Source organism: Glycine max, chromosome 8 (assembly GCF_000004515.6).
Source record: "Glycine max cultivar Williams 82 chromosome 8, Glycine_max_v4.0, whole genome shotgun sequence".
Taxonomy (NCBI): domain Eukaryota; kingdom Viridiplantae; phylum Streptophyta; class Magnoliopsida; order Fabales; family Fabaceae; genus Glycine; species Glycine max.
Window position 1 is genome coordinate 45186402 of NC_038244.2, and position 24212 is coordinate 45210613.

At 32.4% G+C, this 24212-nt stretch overlaps 2 protein-coding genes and 2 pseudogenes across 3 annotated transcripts; 3 read left to right on the forward strand and 1 right to left on the reverse strand.

The window, feature by feature from the left end:
• Nucleotides 1–487: 487 nt before the first annotated feature.
• On the forward strand, nucleotides 488–8098 carry LOC100809399 (ABC transporter B family member 15). Its single transcript, XM_003530794.5, has 7 exons — nucleotides 488–1296; nucleotides 1523–1577; nucleotides 1725–1903; nucleotides 2002–2459; nucleotides 2626–3166; nucleotides 3729–4586; nucleotides 6356–8098. The coding sequence occupies exons 1-7, from the start codon at nucleotides 1036–1038 to the stop codon at nucleotides 7781–7783; spliced, it is 3780 nt and encodes a 1259-aa protein (XP_003530842.1). The 5' UTR covers nucleotides 488–1035; the 3' UTR covers nucleotides 7784–8098.
• Nucleotides 8099–13685: 5587 nt separating this feature from the next.
• LOC106799818 (bZIP transcription factor 53-like) lies at nucleotides 13686–14320 on the forward strand (annotated as a pseudogene).
• A 2791-nt stretch (nucleotides 14321–17111) lies between these two features.
• LOC102668980 (protein FAR1-RELATED SEQUENCE 5-like) lies at nucleotides 17112–20754 on the reverse strand (annotated as a pseudogene).
• On the forward strand, nucleotides 20606–23984 carry LOC102669112 (serine/threonine-protein phosphatase 7 long form homolog). 2 transcript variants are annotated; one of them, XM_026129814.2, is made up of 5 exons: nucleotides 20606–20733; nucleotides 22149–22941; nucleotides 23020–23104; nucleotides 23190–23594; nucleotides 23676–23984. In XM_026129814.2, exons 2-5 carry the CDS (start codon nucleotides 22154–22156, stop codon nucleotides 23853–23855), a joined length of 1458 nt encoding a protein of 485 aa, XP_025985599.1. In that variant the 5' UTR covers nucleotides 20606–20733; nucleotides 22149–22153; the 3' UTR covers nucleotides 23856–23984. The 2 variants fall into 2 exon arrangements, with proteins under 2 accessions (XP_025985599.1, XP_006586206.2); XM_006586143.4 differs by having other exon boundaries at nucleotides 20637–20759.
• Nucleotides 23985–24212: the final 228 nt, after the last annotated feature.

A 24212-nucleotide genomic window follows, 5' to 3' on the forward strand; every position in this document is an offset into this window, starting at 1 on the left:
ATAGTAACAAAAATAATATTAACTTGTGTACTGAAATAGCATCTCCGTATTACACGCTTTAGAAATTACATACTGTAAATAGACTTTTTCTTTCTTTCACACATGGAGAATGATTAGAACTTTAGCATTAAGTCAAAAGAGATTTTTTGTTAAATCTTATTTAATAAATACTATATGACAAATAAGCAAACATGATTTAATAAGTTAGGTAAACCGATCATTGGAAAATAATATACTCCACATCTTGAAAAGCAAAATAAAAAAATCTAAACAATTTTTTTTTTATAAATGTTATATATAAACAAATTATATTTGTACTTTATGAATAATTTAAAGACAGTACAGTATTAAGAATATTTCGCTTTAAAATGCCAATTTTCTCTAGGCAACCCCAGATGGGTTCTTCTTAAGCTTAGACTTAAAGGATTTCTTTTGATAACAAAGGTCAGATCAAATGTTAGTTAACAAATAATAAAAATATACGGGAAAAAAGGGCCCAAAATTCACCAATCCTTTATTTAAAAAAAGAAGAAGAAGAAGAATCGTGTCAGCAAAAGCAGTAAAAGTGGCATATCTTGGGAAATAATTTTGAAAGTGGTATAAGATGAGAAAATGCTTTTATAAAAGTAGTAGCAGTATATATATATGGCTATGAAAAATGTCCCGATGCTTTTGCAGTGTGATGATTATAAAGTCAAACAGGAGCAAATTCCCCTCCTCACATCACATGTTCCTCCATCCTCAACAACACAATAAACCTCTCCACATGCTATTAAGAATTCCCCCAATAACCCTGACCCTAGCTATTCTGGTCCCAATGAGTTTTGCCCCACCACACTTTAGCCCACACTGATTCCTATAAATTCATCAGAATGTCGCAACAACTTAGTTCAAGGCCATGAAACAAAAGCTGGTTTTGGAAGCAAGCCAAGAAGGCAGCGAAAAAAAAAAAAAACCATGCTCTATTAGTTTGAAGAAAGTGGGTCTCCGAATCTCACTGTTGTTTGTTTCTCAAGAAAAAGGGTGTGTCTAAAAATGGGTAGGGATCAGAAAAGTGTGGTAGCTATGGTTGGCCAGGAGAGAAAAACAAACAAGAAAAATGGGTCTCTTGGGTTTAGGTCCATTTTCATGCATGCCGATGGCAAAGATTTGTTTCTTATGGTTTTAGGTACTATTGGGGCAGTTGGGGAAGGCTTGACCACCCCTCTAGTGTTGTATATCAGTAGCCGCATGATGAATAACATTGGAAGTTCCTCTAACATGGATGGAAACACTTTCATCCATAGCATCAATAAGGTTCAATTTTTCATATCTCTCTTTATACACACAAGAAATTATTATATAGTCCCATATCATCATATAATCTTAATTAATCTCTATGTCATGTGGAAATTAATTGAAACCATAGATACGCGGTGATCTAAAGCTATCTAATAACTTTTCATCACATGGAAAGAACTTAACACGAAAGAGAAGCTTACTGATAACTTTGTTAGCTTTCTTGGCTTTATTGGTTATGCAGAATGCAGTGTCTTGGTTATATTTGGCTGGTGCCTCTTTTGCGGTTTGCTTCCTCGGTGAGTTTCGGTTATGCAATCATTTTTCCTTTTCCTTTTCCTTTTCTCTTTCAATTCACGCCAGGCAAATTAAAGTAATGATATTGTTGTATCATCTTTTTTATTTCTTTAATTATTAATATTAATTATTATTATATTCTGGTTCAGAGGGTTATTGTTGGACAAGAACAAGCGAAAGACAAGCGGCGAGAATGAGATGCAGGTATCTGAAAGCAGTACTCAGACAAGATGTAGAGTACTTCGATTTGCATGTCACGAGCACCTCAGAGATCATCACTAGCGTCTCCAGCGACAGCCTCGTAATTCAAGATGTTCTTAGTGAAAAGGTACGCTGTTGTTATAACTGTCATCAATTAACTAAAAATATAAAAATTGTGCAAGCTCGTGATTTTGCTTATAATGAATTGCATGTATTGAAACCCAGGTTCCGAATTTCTTGATGAACATGTCATTGTTCGTCGGGAGCTACATAGCGGCGTTTGCAATGTTGTGGAGGCTGGCCATTGTGGGGTTTCCTTTCGTCGTTCTTCTCGTGATCCCGGGTTTAATTTACGGCAAGACCTTGATTGGGTTGTCTAGTAAACTCAGAGAAGAGTACAACCAAGCTGGGACAGTGGCGGAACAAACAATTTCGTCCATCAGAACCGTTTTTTCATTTGTGGGGGAAAGCAAGACCATGAACGCTTTCTCAAACGCGCTTCAAGGAACGGTTAAGTTGGGTCTCAAACAAGGCTTGGCTAAGGGATTAGCCGTTGGAAGCAACGGCGTCGTTTTCGGCATTTGGTCCTTCATGTGCTACTACGGCAGCAGGCTCGTCATTTATCATGGCGTCAAAGGAGGGACAGTTTTTGCTGTCGGAGCAGCAATCGCCGTTGGTGGATTGTAAGTAACCATTATTATCTAATTCTTTTCATTTACTCATTTTCTTTCTATATCAATTAACGTAAAATATTTACTAATCTTATTGATTGAAAAGTTTAACTGATCACTCTTAATTATATATGTTGAATGAATTAGTATGCTAATCATGTCTTTGAGTGTGAAATAGGGCATTAGGGGCGGGGTTATCCAACGTGAGGTACTTTTCGGAGGCGGGTGCGGCAGCGGAGCGTATAAAGGAAGTGATAAAGAGGGTTCCCAAGATAGATTCTGACAACAAGGAAGGGGAAATCCTGGAAAACATTTACGGGGAAGTGGAATTTGACCGAGTGGAATTCGCATACCCGTCGAGACCCGAAAGCGCGATTCTGAAGGGACTGAACCTGAGGGTGCCAGCAGGGAAGAGAGTGGCGTTGGTGGGAGAGAGTGGGTCAGGAAAATCTACGGTGATAGCTTTATTACAGAGATTTTATGACCCTTGTGGGGGAGAGGTGCGTGTGGATGGGGTGGGGATCCAGAAGCTGCAGCTGAAGTGGCTGAGGTCGTGTATGGGGCTGGTTAGCCAGGAACCTGCTCTGTTCGCGACCAGCATTAAAGACAACATACTTTTCGGCAAAGAGGATGCCACCCAGGACCAGGTGGTTGAGGCTGCAAAAGCTGCCCATGCTCATAATTTCATTTCGCTTCTGCCTCACGGTTACCATACACAGGTAACTCTTCATATCTTCTGCTAGTCTTTATTTGCTTTTCCCAAGCTAGACGCTTATCAACTGATTCTTACGTCAACAATAAATGTCAGTTCTATGACACCATAAATACAACCATTAATGATTTTATCATTAGCTATTTTTCAAGTTTTTCTACACTCGTTTTCAGCTTCAGCACACTCTCCAACTTGGAATATATTTTTATATTATTGAGTAAATTTATCAGAAATAATAAAATTTTGTATATTTCCCTTTTTTTTTAAAACAAGATTTCACTTATTATTATATTTGTATTTCTTTTTTTACCTCTTCATTGTCATAAAAAACATTCATGGTAGGTAATATTCAAGCATCATTTTCTCCTGTTATTTATATAGTATACTGTAATATGATACTTACATTCTTAGTGTTCAATATTTTTTTACAGTGGTTTTTACTGCAAACTTACATTAACTAGATTATAAAGATAAACGGATTAATAAATGAATTTTTTATTAATAGAAGAGAAATAATGCAAAACCACATGAAGTTAATAAATAATAAATGATTTTGGTTTCCCTTACAGGTGGGAGAGAGGGGGATTCAGATGTCAGGGGGACAAAAACAGAGGATAGCAATTGCGAGGGCAATAATTAAGAAACCACGAATTCTCCTTCTGGACGAAGCAACAAGCGCGCTGGACTCAGAGTCAGAGAGACTCGTCCAAGAAGCGTTGGACAATGCAGCAGTGGGTTGCACCACCATCATCATAGCGCACCGCTTGTCCACCATCCAAAACGCGGACCTCATTGCCGTCGTCGGAGGCGGAAAAATCATCGAGATGGGCTCGCACGACGAGCTCATCAAAAACGACACCGGCGCTTACGCCTCCGCGTTTCGCCTCCAGCAACAAATGGGCAAAGACAAGGTAGAGGAAAGCACGGAAAAAACCGTTATTCCAGGGACTGTTTTATCCACAACCGAAACCCAAGACATGGGACTTACTTCTGTAGGCCCCACAATATCCGGTGGTTGTGATGATAACATGGCGACAGCGCCATCATTTTGGAGACTGATGGCGCTGAGCTACCCCGAGTGGAAGCATGGCGTTTTTGGGTGTCTGAATGCCATGGTGTTCGGTGCCGTTCAGCCGGTGTACGCATTTACGATGGGTTCCACCATACTTTTGTATTTTAACTCTGATCATGAGGAGATAATGAGGAGGACGAGGTTCTACTCGTTTACCTTTCTGGGCCTCTTTGTGGTGTCTTTGCTTTCGAATATTGGGCAGCATTATTGCTTCGGTTACATGGGGGAATACTTGACCAAACGGGTCAGAGAGACCGTGCTTGCCAAAATCCTCACTTTCGAAGTTGGGTGGTTTGATTTGGATCAGAACTCCACTGCCTCCATCTGTTCCAGACTTGCCAAAGATGCTAGTGTGGTATGTTTCCATTTCCGAATCTTCTTAAAACATTATTTAAACTATTTTTTCACACTTTGTTTTCTTTTTTGAATAATTATATCAATCATTTGAGGTGGGTAATGAAACATGATAAGAAAAGATGGAAAATTATGTTTGGGAGAAGAAACAGACAAACAAGAGTGTAAAAAAATAAGATTAAAAAATTAATTTCATATTTTTATATTGTTGTTTAATAATAATAGATGTATGGTAAGTCATACTTAACCTGGTTTCGATTGTGTATAAAAAATTGTACTAATAGTATATAAAAATTAAAACTTTAAAAAAATATATGAATAATTTTCCTACACCCTTTTTCTAGATTAGGAAAGAGAATCAAATTCACAATTTAAGGTTTTCTTTTTCTTATTTACGGTGAAAGGGATAGTGTGAGGAGAAATATAAGGAAAAAGGTGTGATGGCATCGTTATTATTTTAGGTTTTATCTTTTGGTACGTTAAATTCTTAGCTATAAGGCTATAATGCATGGTATCTACATGCAACGGCCATGGTTGTCGGTGAGAATTTTCTGTGTGGTTGTTCAGAAAAGGTAAATCTTGTGGATTTAAGTTAGCGTTTCGCCATTCGTATATCAGGAGGAGGCTCCACACCTCACTTTCCATTCCCTTATTTTTTTATTTCTTTTCTTTATTTTTCAAAGAGAAAGGTACTTATAAAGCCTTATATATATACTCGAAGTATATTACAACATTTCTCTTATAGTTGAATAGTTCAAGTGTGCACTCATTCATTGAATACATAAAGTTTAGAATAGAATACTGATATTTTCTCAATAATTTATGGGCATGTGAATTAGGTGTAGAAAAGAGAGAAATAAAAAAATAAAACGTGTAAACTGTGATAAAAAAAAAAAGTAAGAGAGAAATAAAATAAAAAAGTATGTGAAAATATAAATAGGCCAGGATGTAACAAAAAGACATGGGAGAAAATTAGAGTGGTTTAAAATCAACATTTCCATCTCATGGAGGTATAAATGAAGGATGTGAGCCGGAGATGAGTGAGAAGAAAGGAAAAAAATGTAAGAGAAAAATAAAAAGTTAGTGTAAATTGAATGTAAGAGAAAAGAAATGTCACGAAATCAAAATAGTAAAATTTAAGAATATAATATTTATTGCAAACCACTCAAAAAGAATATTTAACTTAAGAATAAATACTAAATATTCCAATTAACTTAATGAAATATATTTTAATTTATCCTCTAATCATTAACAGAACATATATTTGTTTTCATAATATTCTATGTAAAGCATCTTTTCGTTATCATAAGATTCTCAAGAAAGCATAATTCTCATTTTGTTGTAGTTTTTCATTGAATATCTTAATTTTTAACTAAAACGTATAAAGTAGATAATTAAAATTATAAATACTTTTAAATTTTCCAATAGTAACGACTTTGAAATCCCTCTTAACTATCCATACTTAAAATATTAATAGAACACGTGAAAACGTGGCATTGTGGCTCCCGTCATAACTGGAGAAAGTACATTACTTTATTTCGGTAGCGCCAGATAATCTCCTCGTCGTTATACTTGCCGTCTAAACCGGCTTTAGTGCACGCATGCTTGTTACTTATCAGCGTCTTCTTTAGCTTTTTAGCTACAAGATCTGCCTAGTGGTTAGTGAGTGCGTGTGATTGTGTGAATGTGTGATTGTAGACTATTGTTTTGTTTGTTGTTGATGGTTCATTTTTATTTTATTTTTTTGTTCTCCTTTTGTGGTGTCTATAGGTGAGGTCTCTAGTGGGAGATAGAATGGCATTGCTAGTACAAACATTTTCAGCGGTAATAACAGCCTATACGATGGGTCTTATCATTTCTTGGAGGCTTTCCATCGTTATGATAGCTGTACAACCCATCATCATAGCATGCTTTTACACAAGGCGTGTGCTTCTCAAGAGCATGTCCAACAAGTCCATGAAGGCACAACAACAAAGCAGTAACATAGCTTCCGAAGCAGTTTCCAACCTTAGAACTGTCACAGCCTTTTCTTCTCAAGATAGGATTCTCAAAATGCTTGAAGAGGCTCAACAACGACCAAGTCTAGAGAACATAAGACAATCTTGGTTTGCTGGAATTGGGCTTGGATGCTCCCAGGGCCTTGCGTCTTGCATTTGGGCCTTAGATTTTTGGTATGGTGGCAAGCTTATTTCATATGGGTACATAACAACAAAAACGTTTTTTGAGAGCTTCATGGTTTTGGTGAGCACGGGAAGGATCATTGCTGATGCTGGAAGCATGACCACGGATCTTGCTAGAGGTGCTGATGTTGTAGGTGATATTTTTGGGATCATTGATCGGTGTACGAAAATTGAGCCTGATGACCCAAATGGGTACATACCGGAGAGGTTAATTGGTGAAATAGAGTTTCATGAAGTGCATTTCGCGTACCCTGCTAGGCCTAATGTGGCCATCTTTGAAAATTTCTCCATGAAAATAGAGGCGGGAAAATCTACGGCAATGGTGGGACAAAGTGGGTCCGGGAAATCGACGATCATTGGTCTAATAGAGAGGTTTTATGATCCACTTAAAGGGATGGTGACAATAGATGGCATGGACATAAAATCGTATAACCTAAAGTCACTAAGGAAGCACATAGCACTAGTGAGCCAAGAGCCAACGTTGTTCGGTGGGACCATAAGGGAGAACATTGCATACGGAAGATGTGAGAGTGAGAGGGTTGATGAGAGCGAGATCATAGAGGCGGCACGAGCGGCGAACGCGCACGATTTCATAGCTAGCTTGAAGGAAGGGTATGAGACATGGTGTGGGGATAAAGGGGTGCAACTTTCAGGGGGTCAAAAGCAAAGGATAGCAATAGCGAGGGCAATACTGAAAAACCCTAAGGTGTTGTTGTTGGACGAGGCCACAAGCGCATTAGATGGTCCATCAGAGAAGGTGGTGCAAGATACGTTGATGAGGGTGATGAGAGGGAGGACCGGCGTAGTGGTGGCACACAGGTTGAGCACCATACACAATTGTGATGTTATTGGTGTGTTGGAAAAGGGGAGGGTGGTGGAGATTGGAACCCACTCGTCCTTGTTGGCCAAAGGGTCATGTGGAGCTTATTACTCCTTGGTCAGTCTTCAGACGAGACATGCAACAACACCAAATAACACTAGTTGTACTAAAGCTGGTAGTACCCACTCTATCAATTGACCCTGCCAAAGTACCATCCATCTAGTCTTTGTCTACTTGGGATGGCTAGCTAGCTACTAGGCCACCTTTTTGAGGTTGATAGGAGATAATAGCTAGCTAGTATGATAAAGATGAGAGATGGGTTTGTGATAGGTGAAGGCAACTTAAACAAGTGGACGAGATGGAGAAGGAACTTTCAAAGTGTGTGTCACCTTTCTTATAATTTTGCACTTTCTCATGTATTCCTCCATCAACATCGATCCATGTTTAAATAATGTATGTACATATATGTCTCTATATATGATATCAAGTAGAATGATTTCTTTCTACTTCTGAAATCATTATTATTAACTTACTTATTATAAGACTAAAGCAATATGTTAGTACCTTTACAAATTAGACCCCATATTTTAAAGATTATACAATAAGGGCTGGTTTAGGGTGATTTTTAGTTGTAAGTTTTAGAAACCAAAATTAAATATAAAAAAAAATAGAAACCATCCCAGATGAGACCTTGGCTTTTTAAGGCTTCAGGAAAAAAAATGTAATTAAGCCCGTAGTGTAAAAACACTGCTAAATTTTTTAGAACAATGTTCTTTCAATAAGGGTGTATTTCGAATTTTTTGAAATATAGAACCCAATTACAAATTTCTTAAGTTCATAAAATTCTTTTTTTTTTTTGTCAAAGAAAAAGGTTCCTAAAATTCTTAAGACTTTACCGAGATTATTAAACTCATTCTACCCAGTAAAAAAAATCCTACTCTAAAAGTTTCTTATAATTAACAATGTTATTATGAAATGGACTTGTTTAAAATTTAAAATCATAAGCTTTCCATTTACAAATTTCAAAATATACAAACTTAATTGAAAATCCTCGGACAGCATATATGATTGACATATTATTTTCATATATATAACATGAATTCTAACTCATGAGAGTATTTTATTCTTCCTCTAATATTATGTGTCAGGTAATCTCAATCTATCCAACTATTAATAACAATTTTTTTCATGTATAAAATAATAAATTCTAATCGTTTAAGAAAAAATAATAATCAATATTTCAACACATCCATAATTTGTTATTCATGTATACATAATATTGACAGTTGATTTTTCAACAACAAGTGAGATTTGTTGTTTTACCTTCTAAAATGAGTTGTTCAATTTTAGAAGAGTTGGATTCCTAAATTTATGTTTGTAAATTTAGATTTTAACACATCATATCAAATTAGGATTTATTATTTTTTTTTTACCTTTTAAACTTTTTTGGATTTTTATTGTTGTTCCTTAAACTTATTTTTCATTCATACTTTTAATCTTTATTGTGTATTTTCAATGTTAAACTTTGACGTAGTAAGTGGTTATAGATGTTATCATTTTTTTAATGCCACATGTAAAAGTTGATAATGTGGTATTTAAATGTATCTTTTTAGTCATTTTTAAATTTTTTAGAATTTTTATTTTTGGTCTCTTAAATTTTTCTTTGACCAAACAATGTCTCTAAACTTATTTAGTGTCCTTACTTTTAGTCCTTGTCTAATATCTTTGTTATTAAATGTTGATGTGGTTGTACATGTCTCCAATTGCATGATGTCATATTGTCTAAATGGTGACGTAGCATTTACAGCACCCGAACATTTAGTCACATTGTCTATTTAAGTAACCATAGGAAAAATAAAACCAAACAAATCCATTTCATATAAGTAAATAATATTGAATATTCATATATATATATATATATATATATTTCGCCAACCAGAAAAGCCACACACAGGTGAGGCGAGGCAGGTTGAACTGTCTGCTTGCTTCTATTTCTTTTTTTTTAAGCATGTATATATAGTTATGTACCATGCTTTTACTTAAAAAAATGCAACAAATCACCAAAGATACTATAGCATATATATGTCACATTTCAAGCATAATGAAAGTATGCATACCTAATAATGCACTAACTTGGATGAACCCACAAATGACTTCCAACCACCTAGCGCAAATGCATATGGCCAAATATGAAGACTACAAGGAGTAACTTATACCAATTTCTCCTACAAATGGGTTACAAGAATTACTTTTATACAAAATGAATCATTGTTTGTTCTTGATTGAGATGCGCGGGATTTGAGATTATTTATATAATTTATTTTCAATTTTAACTGTTTTATTCCTTTAATATATTTAGTTATATAATAAAATAAAATTCGCATTCACAACAATGAAGATATTTTCATCATACTTTATTTTTTTTGTTAAAATCCATTATTTTGCCTTATATTATCCTATATAATCAAGTCGCAGTGGAATAATATTTTTCATTATATTAATATACTTTATTGATGAAAACATTTAAAGTGTTCTATTTAAGGTAATAGAATTAAAAAAGTTAGCCTTTTTTTCCTGTTGTATTATCTTGGGTTGAAAGACATATTCCTATATCTTAAGCACGCATTAGTTTCATTCGAAAAGGAACCTCAAGCACTGATATATCTTTAAAGATATTTCAGTTTGATTTATTTTGCTACTCGAATAAATCTAGCTACCAACAATGAAATTCACTTTTGTTTACATCAGAATATGTTTAGGTTACCTAACTTTTTTTAAAAACATTATTTAAAAATTAAAATGTTTAAAAATTAAAAAAACTATTTTTAAAAATAATTTTCAATTTGATATTAAAATTGAAAAAAATAAAAAAATTAAAGGTTGTTTCCATGTTCACTTTCGTTTTTTAATTTTGAAAACAAGAAAACATGAGAATAAGAGGAAAAAAAATGAAATAAGGAAGCATATTCTCAATAAACTTGCCAAGTAGTTTTATTTATTTTTCACATTTCTAAAATTTTTGTTTTGTAAAAGCTTAAAAGCTATAAGTTAGGAGTTAAACAAAATTAAGTTTATAAACTAGTTAATTTAATTGAAATTATTTAATAAGATTAACTGATAAATTAACTAATAAATGTCAAATAACATAAAAGAAAATATTTAATATTTTAATATTTATATTTTTAATAACTTATCATAGTAGGACACTAATTTCTTAAACTTTGTAATACAATTAATTTTCTAATGGTGATTTTAATAGTATTGTTTAAAATCAAATTTTTAATAAACTAATATTATTTTTAATCATTTTTCCTTTTTTTTGAAAAATATAATTAAATTAAATAACCTTATATTATTTAAAATCATTTTTTAATATTCATATTTTCATTAATAATATTATTTTAAAACAAATTAAAAAAAATATTTATAATATTTTTTTTATCAACTTTTGTTTAGTGACCAAATATTTTAAATAAACATAAAAATAAAAAATGAAATTATTTGTTAAAATAAATAGTTTAATATTAACCAAAATAATAAAATAATAAAGTAATATTTCAAGTTTCATAATAAAAAAGAAAATAAATATGTCATCTAGTTTTTAGTTTCTTATAATAAATTAACAAATTAAAATAAATAAAATAATTTTAAATTGAATAAAAGGATAAAAATAATTTGAAATATATTTGTGAGAATAAAATTAAGAAGAAGAAAATATGAATAACTTATAAGCTATTAGCTTATGAGAATAAGTTATATAAATGTTAAAATAAGTTGATTTTGATCAAAGTAACTTATTAGTTAATTTTTGTTTAAAAAAATATTAATTAGTCAAAAGAGTTTATAAGCTGTAAAAAAAATTATCTACCAAATGGACTCTTATGAGACCATTTTTTTCTCTGTAACAAAAAAAATCTTCAATTATTTTATAGAATAATTTTACAAATAAAAACCAAAATAAAATAAATATCTTATCAAACTATATGCATGATACGTCTCAATAATCTTAGTTAAAAATGAGTAAAGAATAAAATCCAATAATTCAGCTTTTAGGAGCACAATAATACAGAAATGTTGATGGACTTAAAATAAAACGATGAACATTCGTCCACAAACCTAAAAAACAAAGATATTGAGAATAATATGTTTTAAAAGGATTCCACGCTCAAACAACATATTTTGCTGTAGTGTTTGGGGATGGAACATCTCTTGTAAAAAAGCAACTTTTTTCAAGTGAATGATATTGACTTAATAGAATAGAACTGCTGGATACAAAAGTTTTAGATTCGATTCTTACTCTTCCTTTTACATCATGACCTTAAAAACAGCATAACCCCACCTTCTTTCAAACTTTTATACTAAATAAATAAAGCAACTTCCTTTAATGCTAAGTGACACCAGTGACTTACTATTCCCTTTAGTTGTGCACCCAAAAAAAAAGCTTCTTTAAATAGTGACAATCCCAAAATTACAATTATCTCAAAAATTTTCTGCTGACATAGTGACATACTATACCACCTTTTATGAACATGGTATATCTGGCATTTTTCAACTGGGGTCTTTCTTTTTAAAATTCCGGTATAGCAAGAAATATGAGAAACCGCATCAATATATTCTCTAACATATTTTTTCTCATTTTTTATTGTTAGTTAAATTTTATTAGAAATCATATGATTACATAAGTCTTGCTGCTTATTTAATTAACCTCGTACATAATTTTGTTATTTTTAAAAAAATTTAACCATCAAAAAAGACTGTTAGAAAAAATATGTTAAAGAATGTGTTAATTACTTATGAAATATAATCGCCAAACAAAAGAAACAGGACCAATTTTTGTGATTTGCTCTCTGTTTGGATTATTGATTTTAAAATCAAACCACATTGGTTGACTCAAGCGATCCACTCAGGAACTAACCTGTTGAATAATCTTAAGCATCTCAAAATAAGTGAGAACATCCAATTAAAAATTGACGACAAACGGTGAAAAAAACTTGTTTGAACTGGTATTTTTCATTATTTTTAATTTAAACCAAAACATTTTTAAGATAAATAAAAACATTTTTAAAATTTTTATATACGTATAAACTATTTTCTCAATTATTATTAATTTGTATCTTATAAAACATATAATTTAGTCATTTAATTTATATTAACTTAAAATTGTTTCGATCCTAAATTTTTTTATATGTCTATATTATTTTATTACTTAAAGTATTATATAATGTTAAAATGTTAATTTGATTATCAGTTCAATCATGATTAAATCACAACTAGATAGTTAAACTTTAAATCAATATTTTTACCACTTTTCATCTTTTGATGGTATCGTGGATGAAGATAAGGTAGACCTTATGACTATATACCCTGAAAGTAGGAGTGATCAGCAGGCGAGTTCGGACAAAAAAAAAAAACCCAAAACACAACAACCCATGAGATATGTTTGTAATAGGTCATGAAATGGTGATGGGTCTAAATTGGCTTGAAGTGATTCTAAGGTGGGTGGTGATTGGAGAGAGGAAGAAAAATGGTAAAAGGGAAATATTTGAAAATTATGGGATGCACCAAGTAAAAAATGGAATACCTTTAAAACTTGCTTTGGTTTTAAACCCAATTTTTTTAAATCTTTTAAAATCATTTTAAGACAAGTTAATTTGACCTCATAATATGTTTTTAATTTTTAATATATACCTAAATTTTATGTATAATTCTTCATATTTCATTTAATTTTTTTTAAATGAAATATGTTTTTAATTTTTTATACATGCCTTTTAAAAGTATTTTAAATGTTTGTTATTGATTAAATAATAATGTGTTTCTTAAATATTTAATAACTCGTAATGATGAAGGATGATTAGTATTTGTTTTAAAATTAAATTTAAAATGAATCTTTTTCGTCTCTCTCCATCGTCTCCTCCACTCCTCAATCAAATTTAAAACAAATATGTCTTCTAGACTCCATCATCATCTTCCTCTATTGGTTGTTCTATGTCTGCTCATGAACTAACTCCCTCTCAATCCCCTACCTAATCCCTTTCAATTTCCCCATTTTTTTTCCTAATAAATCAGATATGTAAAATCCTAATTTCTCTAACCCTAACAAAACCCCCAAAATTCAAAGAAGAAGCTGGAGATCTGCGCGAGTTCAAGATCGTCGGAGGGAGGAGGAGATCCAGTGGTGATGGATGAGAGAAAGAGGAAGCCAATGGAGTCAAACCGCAAGTCCGCACGACGATCGCGGATGAAGAAGCAGAAGTTGCTTGAAGACCTAACCGACAGAGGAGGAAGCATATGTTGAGATGGAAGCTCCGAATGATCCTCAGAGCACAGACCATGGAACTTGTCGGCTGGTTAAGGTTTCTGAACTCCATTCTCGAGATTGCCGATGAGGTCGGCAGCGGTGGTGAATCCTTCGAGATTCTGCAGATTTTGAACTCTCTCTTGATGCCTTGGTAAATCCCTCACCCTATGATGGCGTCGCCTGACATGTTTCTCCATGGAAATCAAGGCTTGTTTGCTTGGTAGTATTTCAATAGGCTAGGTTTATTGTTGATGTTCCTTCGAGATGTATTTTTTTCTATATAAAAAGAATTGAGATTTGTTTTGAAAGATGAAGATTGAAGGGAGAAGAAGATAAGTGTAGGTCTGAAGGATGACTGGAAAAAGGGTTTTAATGTTTGATTTATGTATTTTTTATGTATTTTGACAGTTTTTAATGGGTAGAAAATTTAAATTTAATTTTGAATCAAATATTGATGGTTTTTGAGACATCATAAATCATGTTATCTAATCTTTAAAATCATGTTATCATCTTTAATGGAATCTAGTATTTAACGGAGATGTCGTCGTTTAATTGATAATAGGAATTTAAAACAAAATTTCAACTACTAGAGAGCAGCTGCGAAAAAAATTATAAGAGACAAAATACAAAATTAATATATATCAAAGATTAAAAATATATTTAAACATTAAATTTTCAGCCCAAAAAAAAAAATCAAGTTAATTGTGGTCACTCTATAGCTAAAATTGAAGAAAAAAACAATCTTTAAAAGGCATCCACCAGAGTATTAGTTGTTAATTATAAATTCAAGACATCCACCGTAACTATTAGTTGCTAATTACTAATTACGAAGTTAAGGCATCCATAATGTCTCTTCCAAGTCAAATATATGAAGCAATTACAAATTACACGATTCTCAATAAGACTAGCAGGAAAATTAAAAGGAAACTAAAATTATTAAATAATAAACTCTCTAATAAAACTAAAATGTTTTTGGGTAAGCTCCCACATATCACATGAGTTTATATCTAGGAGACTCTTTTCACCAAAATTATCTTGCATTCCCAAAAATCATATTTTTAGGAAAATTGTAACTAAGAATGTTATTTCTTGGCATATATAAAAAAAAAATATTTATAGTGAAATTAAAAAAAAGATTTCTCACATTCTCACGAGAATGTAATTTTCTCACCATTAGCATGAGACTAAAAGTTGTGTAGAGACATAAGAATGCAACTTTCTTGTCAGTAAAAGATACTCAAAAATATTTTTTAATAATATCCAAAGAAAGATAGAAATAAATATTCTCACCTTTATATTCTTGAAAATGCAAAATGATTCCGTAAAATAAATGTCTCCTAGTATTATTTATACATCGATGTAGTCCATTCTCTTAGGACTCACAGCTAATAGACTAATTATTTGCAACATCAACAAAATCTCAACAAACTATAAAAAATGTATTTTATGTCTGATCTTGGCATAATGAAAATCACAACTCTTAGAATTTAATAATGATTTAATTATATTTTTAATCCCTCTTAGAGATTTTCTTTTAATCCCCTTATAAAAATTTGCATTTTTTAATCCCTCATATTCGAAAAATATTCTATTTAGTCCCTCCATTAGAACTTGATTCCTTGAAGGACTAAAAAATAAAATTCTTATTTGAGAAAAGGGATTAAAAAGAACCTTTTTCCAATTTGAGAGACTAATTGCAAATTTTTATTTGAAGTAAAATAAAACAGATTCTTTAATTTGAGAAACTAAAAACATAATTAAAACTTTAATAAATTATAAGCTTGGTAGTAAAGGTAGCAAAGTTTATTGTAATTTGAGTAGTAAATCCCCCAAGACCCAGAAACGACTTGAACTGAAGCTCTTGATTCCTAAGAAACATCAAAGGAAAGAGATTGTTATCTAGCAAAATATACAGTCACTACACTATGGTTGGAAAATTTGGAACCTTTTTCTAAGGATCAGTGATAATACGCTAGGATTGGAAAGTTTTGAACCTTTTTTAAGGATCCAATGATAACTAGGTAACTAGTACTCATTCCTTCTGCAGAAGTTTGGTGCCTTACGGTTTCATTACCTCAATAATCTTTGCATAACTCAACAGTTGTATGGTACTTTTAGGTACCACACATTTTTTCCCGTCCTGAAAAATCCCGACTCCCTCGCTCCTCTTATTTATACTACTTATTCTGTTAGGTAACTACCCACCCCTGTACAAAGTACAAACCGTTATTCAGTTATTAGCTACATCAGTATCATTTCCCCCTTTTACACTTTTCTTATAGCTCCTAACATAGACCATTAGACCTTGTTAATAAGGGATCTGCTCTATCATCATCATACTCATGAGTCATGTCCTATACCCTATTTGCCCAAATGAACAACAAAAAATAACCTGAAAACAAACACCAAAATGTGAAGAGGAAGCATGCAGATATAGGCATCAACTCTTCATTATCCGGTCCTCCAAGATATGTACCAGAAAAATCCAAAAATCAGATAGATAACAGACCTCTGTTACAAATGGTTATGTTTTATAGCCTAGTTAGTATTAGTGTTAAATCCAAGTGTAATTTTCTCTTTTTTTCTCAGAAAACTAGAATAATATTATTCCCTAATTTGATTACAAAAACGAAGCTTTTTCCCATTGGGTGGGGTCAGGCATTAGCTGTATGATTATGGATCAAATGACCCATAATGTTCTCTAGTAAGTCATGTTTGTAGACAAACCATTAACCTCTAAATCCTTCTTAATGGTTTGTGTCGCCTATAGTTTTTGACAGTCTCCCTCTACCTCTAATGATAAGACTACCCTCTATCTAGCATCTGCTCTACTCTCCTTATTAGTGTTTTTACAAGTCTTCTTCACACATGCCCAAACCACTTAAGGCAACATTGTACCTTTTTTTCTACAATAGATACTACCTGCTCTTTCTAATGCATTGGAAGAAAAAATTGTCTAAATATTCCCTAAATCTGACGATTATAAAAATTTCATAATACTCCACACTTATTATGTAATATAAAATCAGCGGTAGTTATGAACAAAAGATACCAGGAAAAAAATACTCCCAATAAATGTTATTCTTCTTTGTCTCATACTCTCATTTAGTAGTTTCTAATACAAAATAATATTTATAGAATTTAGCAATTCTGCAATACATTTGCTGAGACTCTAGTTGTGCAAATTTTCCAAATAAAGAGAATCTAACAAATCAGTGATGTCTCAGGTTATGACAGATATTAACAAAATATATTAATGTTATCAGCAGATAAAACCACAGGTCTTATATGCACAATTCACAGACTCACCGGCAAAGCAGATCCCAAAAAGTAAAAAAGAAATGGCTATTATCACTTACAACTTGTATGAAATAAGTTTATACATACTGCACAGTGAACTGTGCAGAATTATTTAAACAAGCAGAAAACTCACCGCTGTGCTGAACCCATTAGCTGTAGCAATTAGAGGATGGTTGTGATCCTTTACAAATCTTGTGACAACCCATTTTCCTGATTTTTCCAACTTCACCAAAATTGTTGCCTTGCAACCTTCTCGGGCGCTAGGTCTTAGCTTTTTTTCTGGTCCTAATATTCCCATGTTATTTGGTGAGAATCCTTGTTTGTTACATCCAAGTCGGCGAGCAAGAGTCCTCCCATCAATTCCAAAACGTCGCCGTTGCATTATCGTACAACAAATCCTATCCGTCTGGCATAATCAACATAAAACTCCCTAGCATCTTCTTCAGAATCAAATTCCATGCCCACATATGGTTCTTGAACTTCAACTCCTTCAAATATACTTGTACTCTCTTCTAGACAGCTATGTTCTGCTTCATTTCCGTTGTCTGAATCCACTACCACAAAATCCATAAAAGCCTGCCCATTTTGTCATTAAGATTAAACAATTTCAAATATTCATGGTATTTGATATATAAATGTTCAGAGCTTTTGAATTAGCAGATGCATTATCAATTCCCCCAAAGTGTGTCCAACAAGTTCAGAGAAGAATAGAAAATAAGCCTCAGTGTAGAATATATTTCAAGTTTGTTTTATTGAGTTTATAAAAACATATAACTGAAGTGTCTCCAGGCTTTTGAGAATTTTACTTTCAACTAGACCACAGGAAACAGAACCTGAGTGACAGCTTGCTTTGAAGGACCAAAGCAAATGAGAAAGGGAAGCGAGGAACAGTAAAATGAATTACTTTTTAAGGAAATTGAATCAAATTCATACATAATATGACTAGTGTATTATATAGCCATGTGTTTGGCTGGGAATTTGGATTATTTTTGGGAAAATAATTACTTTGTTTTTCAAAAACTCTCAAGAAGATAGAAAAGATTAAAAAAATGATTATTTCTATAAAATAAGTACAAGCAAACAAGCACTAGATAACAAAATTGTGCCATGGGAAGATTAAATGGCTAAAACTACTGTATTAAAATAATTTATCCAATGTCAATGATTATCCCAGTCCATCCATCACTCCATTTTCCTACGGGGATGACAAAAAGACCATAGAATATTTTGCAAGCAACTAAAAGATTTACATGAACTTTCAATGCATGCAGGTAAGCAGAAGACAATGATAATTTTATGTTGTGTTTTTCATTTTCTTTCTCTTCAAAATTTTGTTGATATGTTTTTAATTCTATTGATAATGGTAATCCTGCCTCAATTTTGAAAAACCAGGAGTTGGTTGTATTATTAACTAGTCACTAGTCAGTGAGCAAATTTTTCCAACATAAATGCTGGCAGCTAAGCCCTGGGTTGACATCCCACTTGTGCAGTCATGGGCTCACATCAAGGTTAGACAAGATCACACAACTGTTAAGTTCCTGCTCTACCTAAGAATCTATAGATTAGAAACCCAGTATTTGCCAGCTCAGTCATTCGTGATTAACAGCTATGAATTAGAAGGGAATGGCACATTTCTTCTATTTCAACCTACTTAAGTTATGATTCTTTTCGAGCTAATGCAGCTACAAAAAGGATACTATTATTTGAAAGACTTAAAGCCATAATTGATTCTGGATCCATATGCCCAGCAAAATAGCAACATATTCTGCAAGCCTTATAACCATATACCTATGTTACTCACTTTTGTAGATTTGTAGCAGCCTAATTATGGGAGATCAGACAGGTAGATCTAATAAGAAACAGTTTTAATACTTTTCATGCATGTGGATTTATCCAATTCACTGTGTTTGCACATTCATGTTACTCTTCCTTAAAAGTGAGTAAATGAAAAGGGCAGAGATCACTCTGTGTTTGCACCTTCATGGAGTTGACATTGAAATGATACAGGTAAAAGTAAGATGGACAAACTTGGAAATCCTCAAAGTATATTTGTGCTAAGCAGATGATGTCAATACTCTTTCCTTTTGAAAAACATATGACATGATTATCCCGGGTAGATCATCACTTAATTAAAAGATGTTTGGAAAACAGTGTCTATAACTGTATTCATGCAGGCCAAGGCTGAAAGTTTGAACTGATGAGCCGAAGTTGTTATGCATTTATGTGTTTAAATCTTATACTGGATTGTAACAAAAAGAAAGTCCATAGTTACAGTCCTGTACTTTGAGATAATTTTCCCGAAAAGAATAGCTATTGAACAAGAAAAATTGATGTCGGGAATATATTTTATTTTATACATTTTTATAAAAGAATAAATTCATTAAAGCAAAGATAACATACAAGGAAATTGGATGATAAGGGATCTTCCATACAGAGAAAGAGTTAAAAATTAAAGAAAAAGATAAAGCATCAATGGAGCAAAGCTGTCCAATTCCTCTGCATATCTACCATAAAATTCCACTAGAAAGGGCAATGAACAAAACCCTAAAATTCAACTTTATACAATAACTAAGCCCAACTTAATAATTAAATTGCTTGGATTGGCTCTGTTAGAAACTATTCAACAATACTTATTCTTCAAAATCTGCCATATTTCACCTTCTAGACTTGTATATTGTATTACCACCACTCACCAAATCCATAAAGGCATAAACTCTATACTCATTTTTGTTCAAGCATGAACCTTAACATCTAAAGCCCACCACACTCATGCATCATCATCTTCTAAGATGCACTCACACTCTGCCTCTATTATAAAACATACCACAATCTTATGTTCTCTACAAACATAAAATTAGAGAGAAAAGACAATTTTTTTTCAAAACCCAATTCTAAAATCTCAAGAGACCGTGAGAAAAATTATTGACTAAGAAATAAGAAAACTTAAATAAAACTCTCTCTCTCACACACCCACCCACCAATATGGACAAAGGCTCGGTAAAGTGCAGAAAGTGCAAGAGAAAGATCGGAATAAGTACTTGTTTGCGTTCTTCAAAAAGAAAATACTGTGCTGGAAAAATAAAAACAAGAAAACAAACATGGCGTAACTTACTGTGAAACAGCGGAGGGTGCAAAACCATGGATGCCGCCATTGACAGCAGCGGGACAGGGTCCATACCGCCATTCAAACTGGCGTGGCGGGACATGCTGACTAGGCATCTGGGCAGTCCCGCCATTGGCGCGAACACGTTCTAGCATGTGGGGTTGCAGTGTTCAGTCTGAAAAAGATGGGTAGGCTTGCAGTAGGGGTTGCAGCGTTCAGTCTGAAAAAGATGGGTAGGCTTAGGGTTTGCAGTTCTGAAAAGCTTGCATGTGAACGTTAAAAATTTGAATGTTGGGGTTTAAGTTTTCAACTATAAAAAAAATGCTTGAACCTTTATTGTTTACGCTTGCATTTCTCCTTACTGAGTTCTCTTTCTTCTTGAGTGTGAGCTTCTGCTTGTGCTTGCTTTGTGCTCCTTGGTTCAAATTTGGTGCTTCCTTCCTTCAAGTGTGTGCCCTTATCCTTCCTTTCTAGTGAGTGTTTTTAAAATAAATAAAATTTATATATTCTGTTAATAAATATTATAAGTTTAAGTTACTTAGTATTAACAAATATTTTAAGTTAGTTAGTATGTAAATAGTAGGTTAGTTACTATTAACAAAAATTCTAAATTTAAGTTAGTTAGTATCGGTAGGTATTGTGTTGATATTTTTTACGTATTAATAGATATATCAATGTTAGATTAGTTACTATAAAAATATTATTTGGTTGGTTAGAATGAAAATTTTATTGAGTTATTGTATGTATTGTTAGATATTATATGTGTGATATATATATATATATATATATATATATATATATATGAAAATAATATTTGGTTGAAAATAATATTTGATTAGTTAGAATCAAAATTTTATTTAGTTATTGTATATATTGTTAGATATTATATGTGATATATATATATATATATATATGAAAATAATATTTGGCTGAAAATATTATTTGGTTACTTAGTATGAAAATATTATATATTTATTTAGTTAGTATAAAAATATTACGTGTATATATATTTAGTTGTTGTATATATTCTTAAATTTTATATATGTGATATTAGCTTTTGTAGTATTAGGTATATATTTACACGCATGATACTTTAGCCTAATAAATATATATACATGCATGATACTTTAGGAAGGCACACGTAATATTAGATTTTGTAGTATTAGGCACAAGTTAATATTAACTTTAGGTATATATTTGTAAATTTTAGACACACGTAAATTTTTAGTTTTTGTAATATTAGTTAACTGTAGAAATTTAAGCATTTTACATGTAAATAAATAATTTAATATTAAATACACGTAAATTTACCTTTTTAGTGTCTTAATTTTGTATGTTATACATAGATAGTATAGTTTTAAATAAATGAATTGATAAGTTAATATTGTTTGAGTTAATTATTTTTTAGTTTTTAGTTATATATATATATATATATATATATATATATATATATGATAAGATAGTGTTAGTTGTAGTTTGTAGGTTAATATTATTTGTTTTAGGAAATTTACATTATTAAATATATGATACATTGTACATTATTATTATTTTTGTATATATATTGTTGAAATGATTTTTTGCATTTCAATATTTGTTTGTATTATAAATAATTTGTTAGTCCATATTTTATTCAATTATTTTTTTGTTAATTGTAGAAAAAAAATTAATTTATTTAAATTTTTCTTCACATGTATTTTAATTTATCTATAGAATATATTAAAAATTGGCCAGTTTGATTTTTTACAAATTTATTGTTATATATTTAATAATGTTTTTATAAATGTGCGTAGTTTAATTTATATTATCTACAAATAATGTATAAATTGATTTGTGAATTTATTGTATTATATTTTATTTTGCAGTAGTAATGACATCTTCATCTTCTTCATCACATATTAACATTAAGTCTGGCCCCATCGATGCTGATGTATTATGGATGCAACCTAAGCATGTTTCAGAACATGTTTGGAATGGGGAAGAAGATTGGAAATTACATATCAGACGAGTTGTCCCCACGTATCAAGGGGAAGAACAAATTCCAGAGCAAATTTTTCCTTTTCTTCAACAATCTGGTTTCGGCTGGCTTATCAAGATGGGATACTTAAAAATAAATGCCTCATTAATTAGTGCTCTGATAGAAAGATGGAGGCCGGAAACACATACGTTTCACATGAGATGCGGAGAGTGTACTATTACTCTCCAAGACGTCTCTGTGTTGTTAGGTATAAGTGTGGATGATTTACCATTAATCGGTCCAACAAATCTTGATTGGGCTGATTTATGTGAGGAATTATTGGAAGTCAGACCACAAGAAGGTGAAATTAAAGGTAGTATGGTTAAGTTAAGTTGGCTGGCTCACCATTTTGTACAAATAAATAACGACGACGAAGAACAAGTACGAAGGTTTGCCCGTGCATGGATACTGAGATTCATTGGAGGTGTCTTGTTCATTGACAAAAGCAGTAACAAAGTTTCGCTAAGGTACCTTCAATTTTTACGTGACTTTGAAGAATGTGGCACATATGCATGGGGAGCTGCCGTACTTGGTTTTCTATATATGTCCATCTTACTACAAATGTGGGCATGGGAACGATGTCCAACCTTGGCTCCAAAGAGGACTCCTTCCCAAGTAGAAAATACACCACTGGGGCACAGGTTAGTCATTTTTAACAGCGTCTTTCATTTCAATAGAATAAATGGTTTTAGACATGTGTTAAATTTTAATCTTTGTAGGTGGCTGCGACGTGGAAACCAACATATCGGCAATGATGATGTGAGAGTTTTTCGTCGCAAGTTGGATATTATGAAACGTCATGAGGTAAGAACATGCTATTGTATTTGTAAAATAAAAAATTATATGTGTTATTTTACTAAAATGTTCACAACTATGTTGTTATATGCAGTTTGTGTGGAAGCCTTACACATCAACCGTTATATCATTGTTGTCTCCCGTTTGTTTTGTCGGAAGTCTCGCGTGGTACGCGGTGGTGCCACTAATTTGTTTCCAAGTTATTGAGTGGCACCAACCGGAAAGAGTATTGAGACAATTTGGGATGCAGCAACCAGTTCCAGAGTCTCCTTCACAACCCTTAAACATTCATGGCATAACATTAAAAGGGAAACATGACGAAAATTGGGGGCAATTGTTCGCCCCAATGATTCATCAATGGAATAATCGCCATGCATTTAGGGTCGACGCTTATCCCCGACAAGAAGGCCTATTGAGCTTTAACTCGGACTACATGGTCTGGTATAGGCGAAAGACAAAGATGTTTGTTGACCCACAAAATGCAAAGACGGCTACATTGGTATTTTTTAATTTTTTTGAATATTTAACTTGAACATTTTTTTAATGATGGCCATTAATTTTCTGACCCTTATAATTGCAGGCTGAAGTTGCGGAGACATTACAATACATGGTGTCTCCTCAAGGGAGGAATACATGGACAGTTGATGATCTCGTGCCTTATGTGGAAAAAATTACAATTTTATCCGAAGAGCAAGAGAGAGTCACTGAGCCAGTGCCACATGGTCCTGCATTAGAGCGTCAATTTCCCGCACAACAGTAAAATCGTCATGTAGTATTTGTAAGTAAGAGTTAGGAGAATGATTTTGCATGTGTGTTAGCCATGACGAGAGTTTCGCATACGACTCTTCCCAATCGTCATATTCAATTGCAATCGCCTTTTGTTTGGCCATCCATGCTTTTCTGTATGAAACCTTATAGGAAAATTCACTATTTATCCTTTCTTGAATCAAAGAAATTTTTATTGATGGATCTTTTCTGATCATGCCTGTAATTCAAATAATTAAATAAAATTACAAATTAAAATAACAAATAACACAAAAGTAGGATAATATGAACATAAAAAGCGTACCTACTACGCAAGTCGCAATTAAATTTGAATCAAGCTTCTCATGGTCTT

Bases quoted from the DNA above. Each gene is read 5' to 3' on its own strand.
- LOC100809399 (XM_003530794.5), top strand. From the start codon at position 1,036: ATGGGTAGGGATCAGAAAAGTGTGGTAGCTATGGTTGGCCAGGAGAGA. The intron at 2,460-2,625 runs GTAAGTAACCAT...AGTGTGAAATAG, and splicing joins GCAATCGCCGTTGGTGGATT to GGCATTAGGGGCGGGGTTAT. The intron at 3,167-3,728 runs GTAACTCTTCAT...TTTCCCTTACAG, and splicing joins CTCACGGTTACCATACACAG to GTGGGAGAGAGGGGGATTCA.
- LOC102669112 (XM_026129814.2), top strand. From the start codon at position 22,154: ATGACATCTTCATCTTCTTCATCACATATTAACATTAAGTCTGGCCCC. The intron at 22,942-23,019 runs GTTAGTCATTTT...TAATCTTTGTAG, and splicing joins AATACACCACTGGGGCACAG to GTGGCTGCGACGTGGAAACC. The intron at 23,105-23,189 runs GTAAGAACATGC...TGTTATATGCAG, and splicing joins ATATTATGAAACGTCATGAG to TTTGTGTGGAAGCCTTACAC.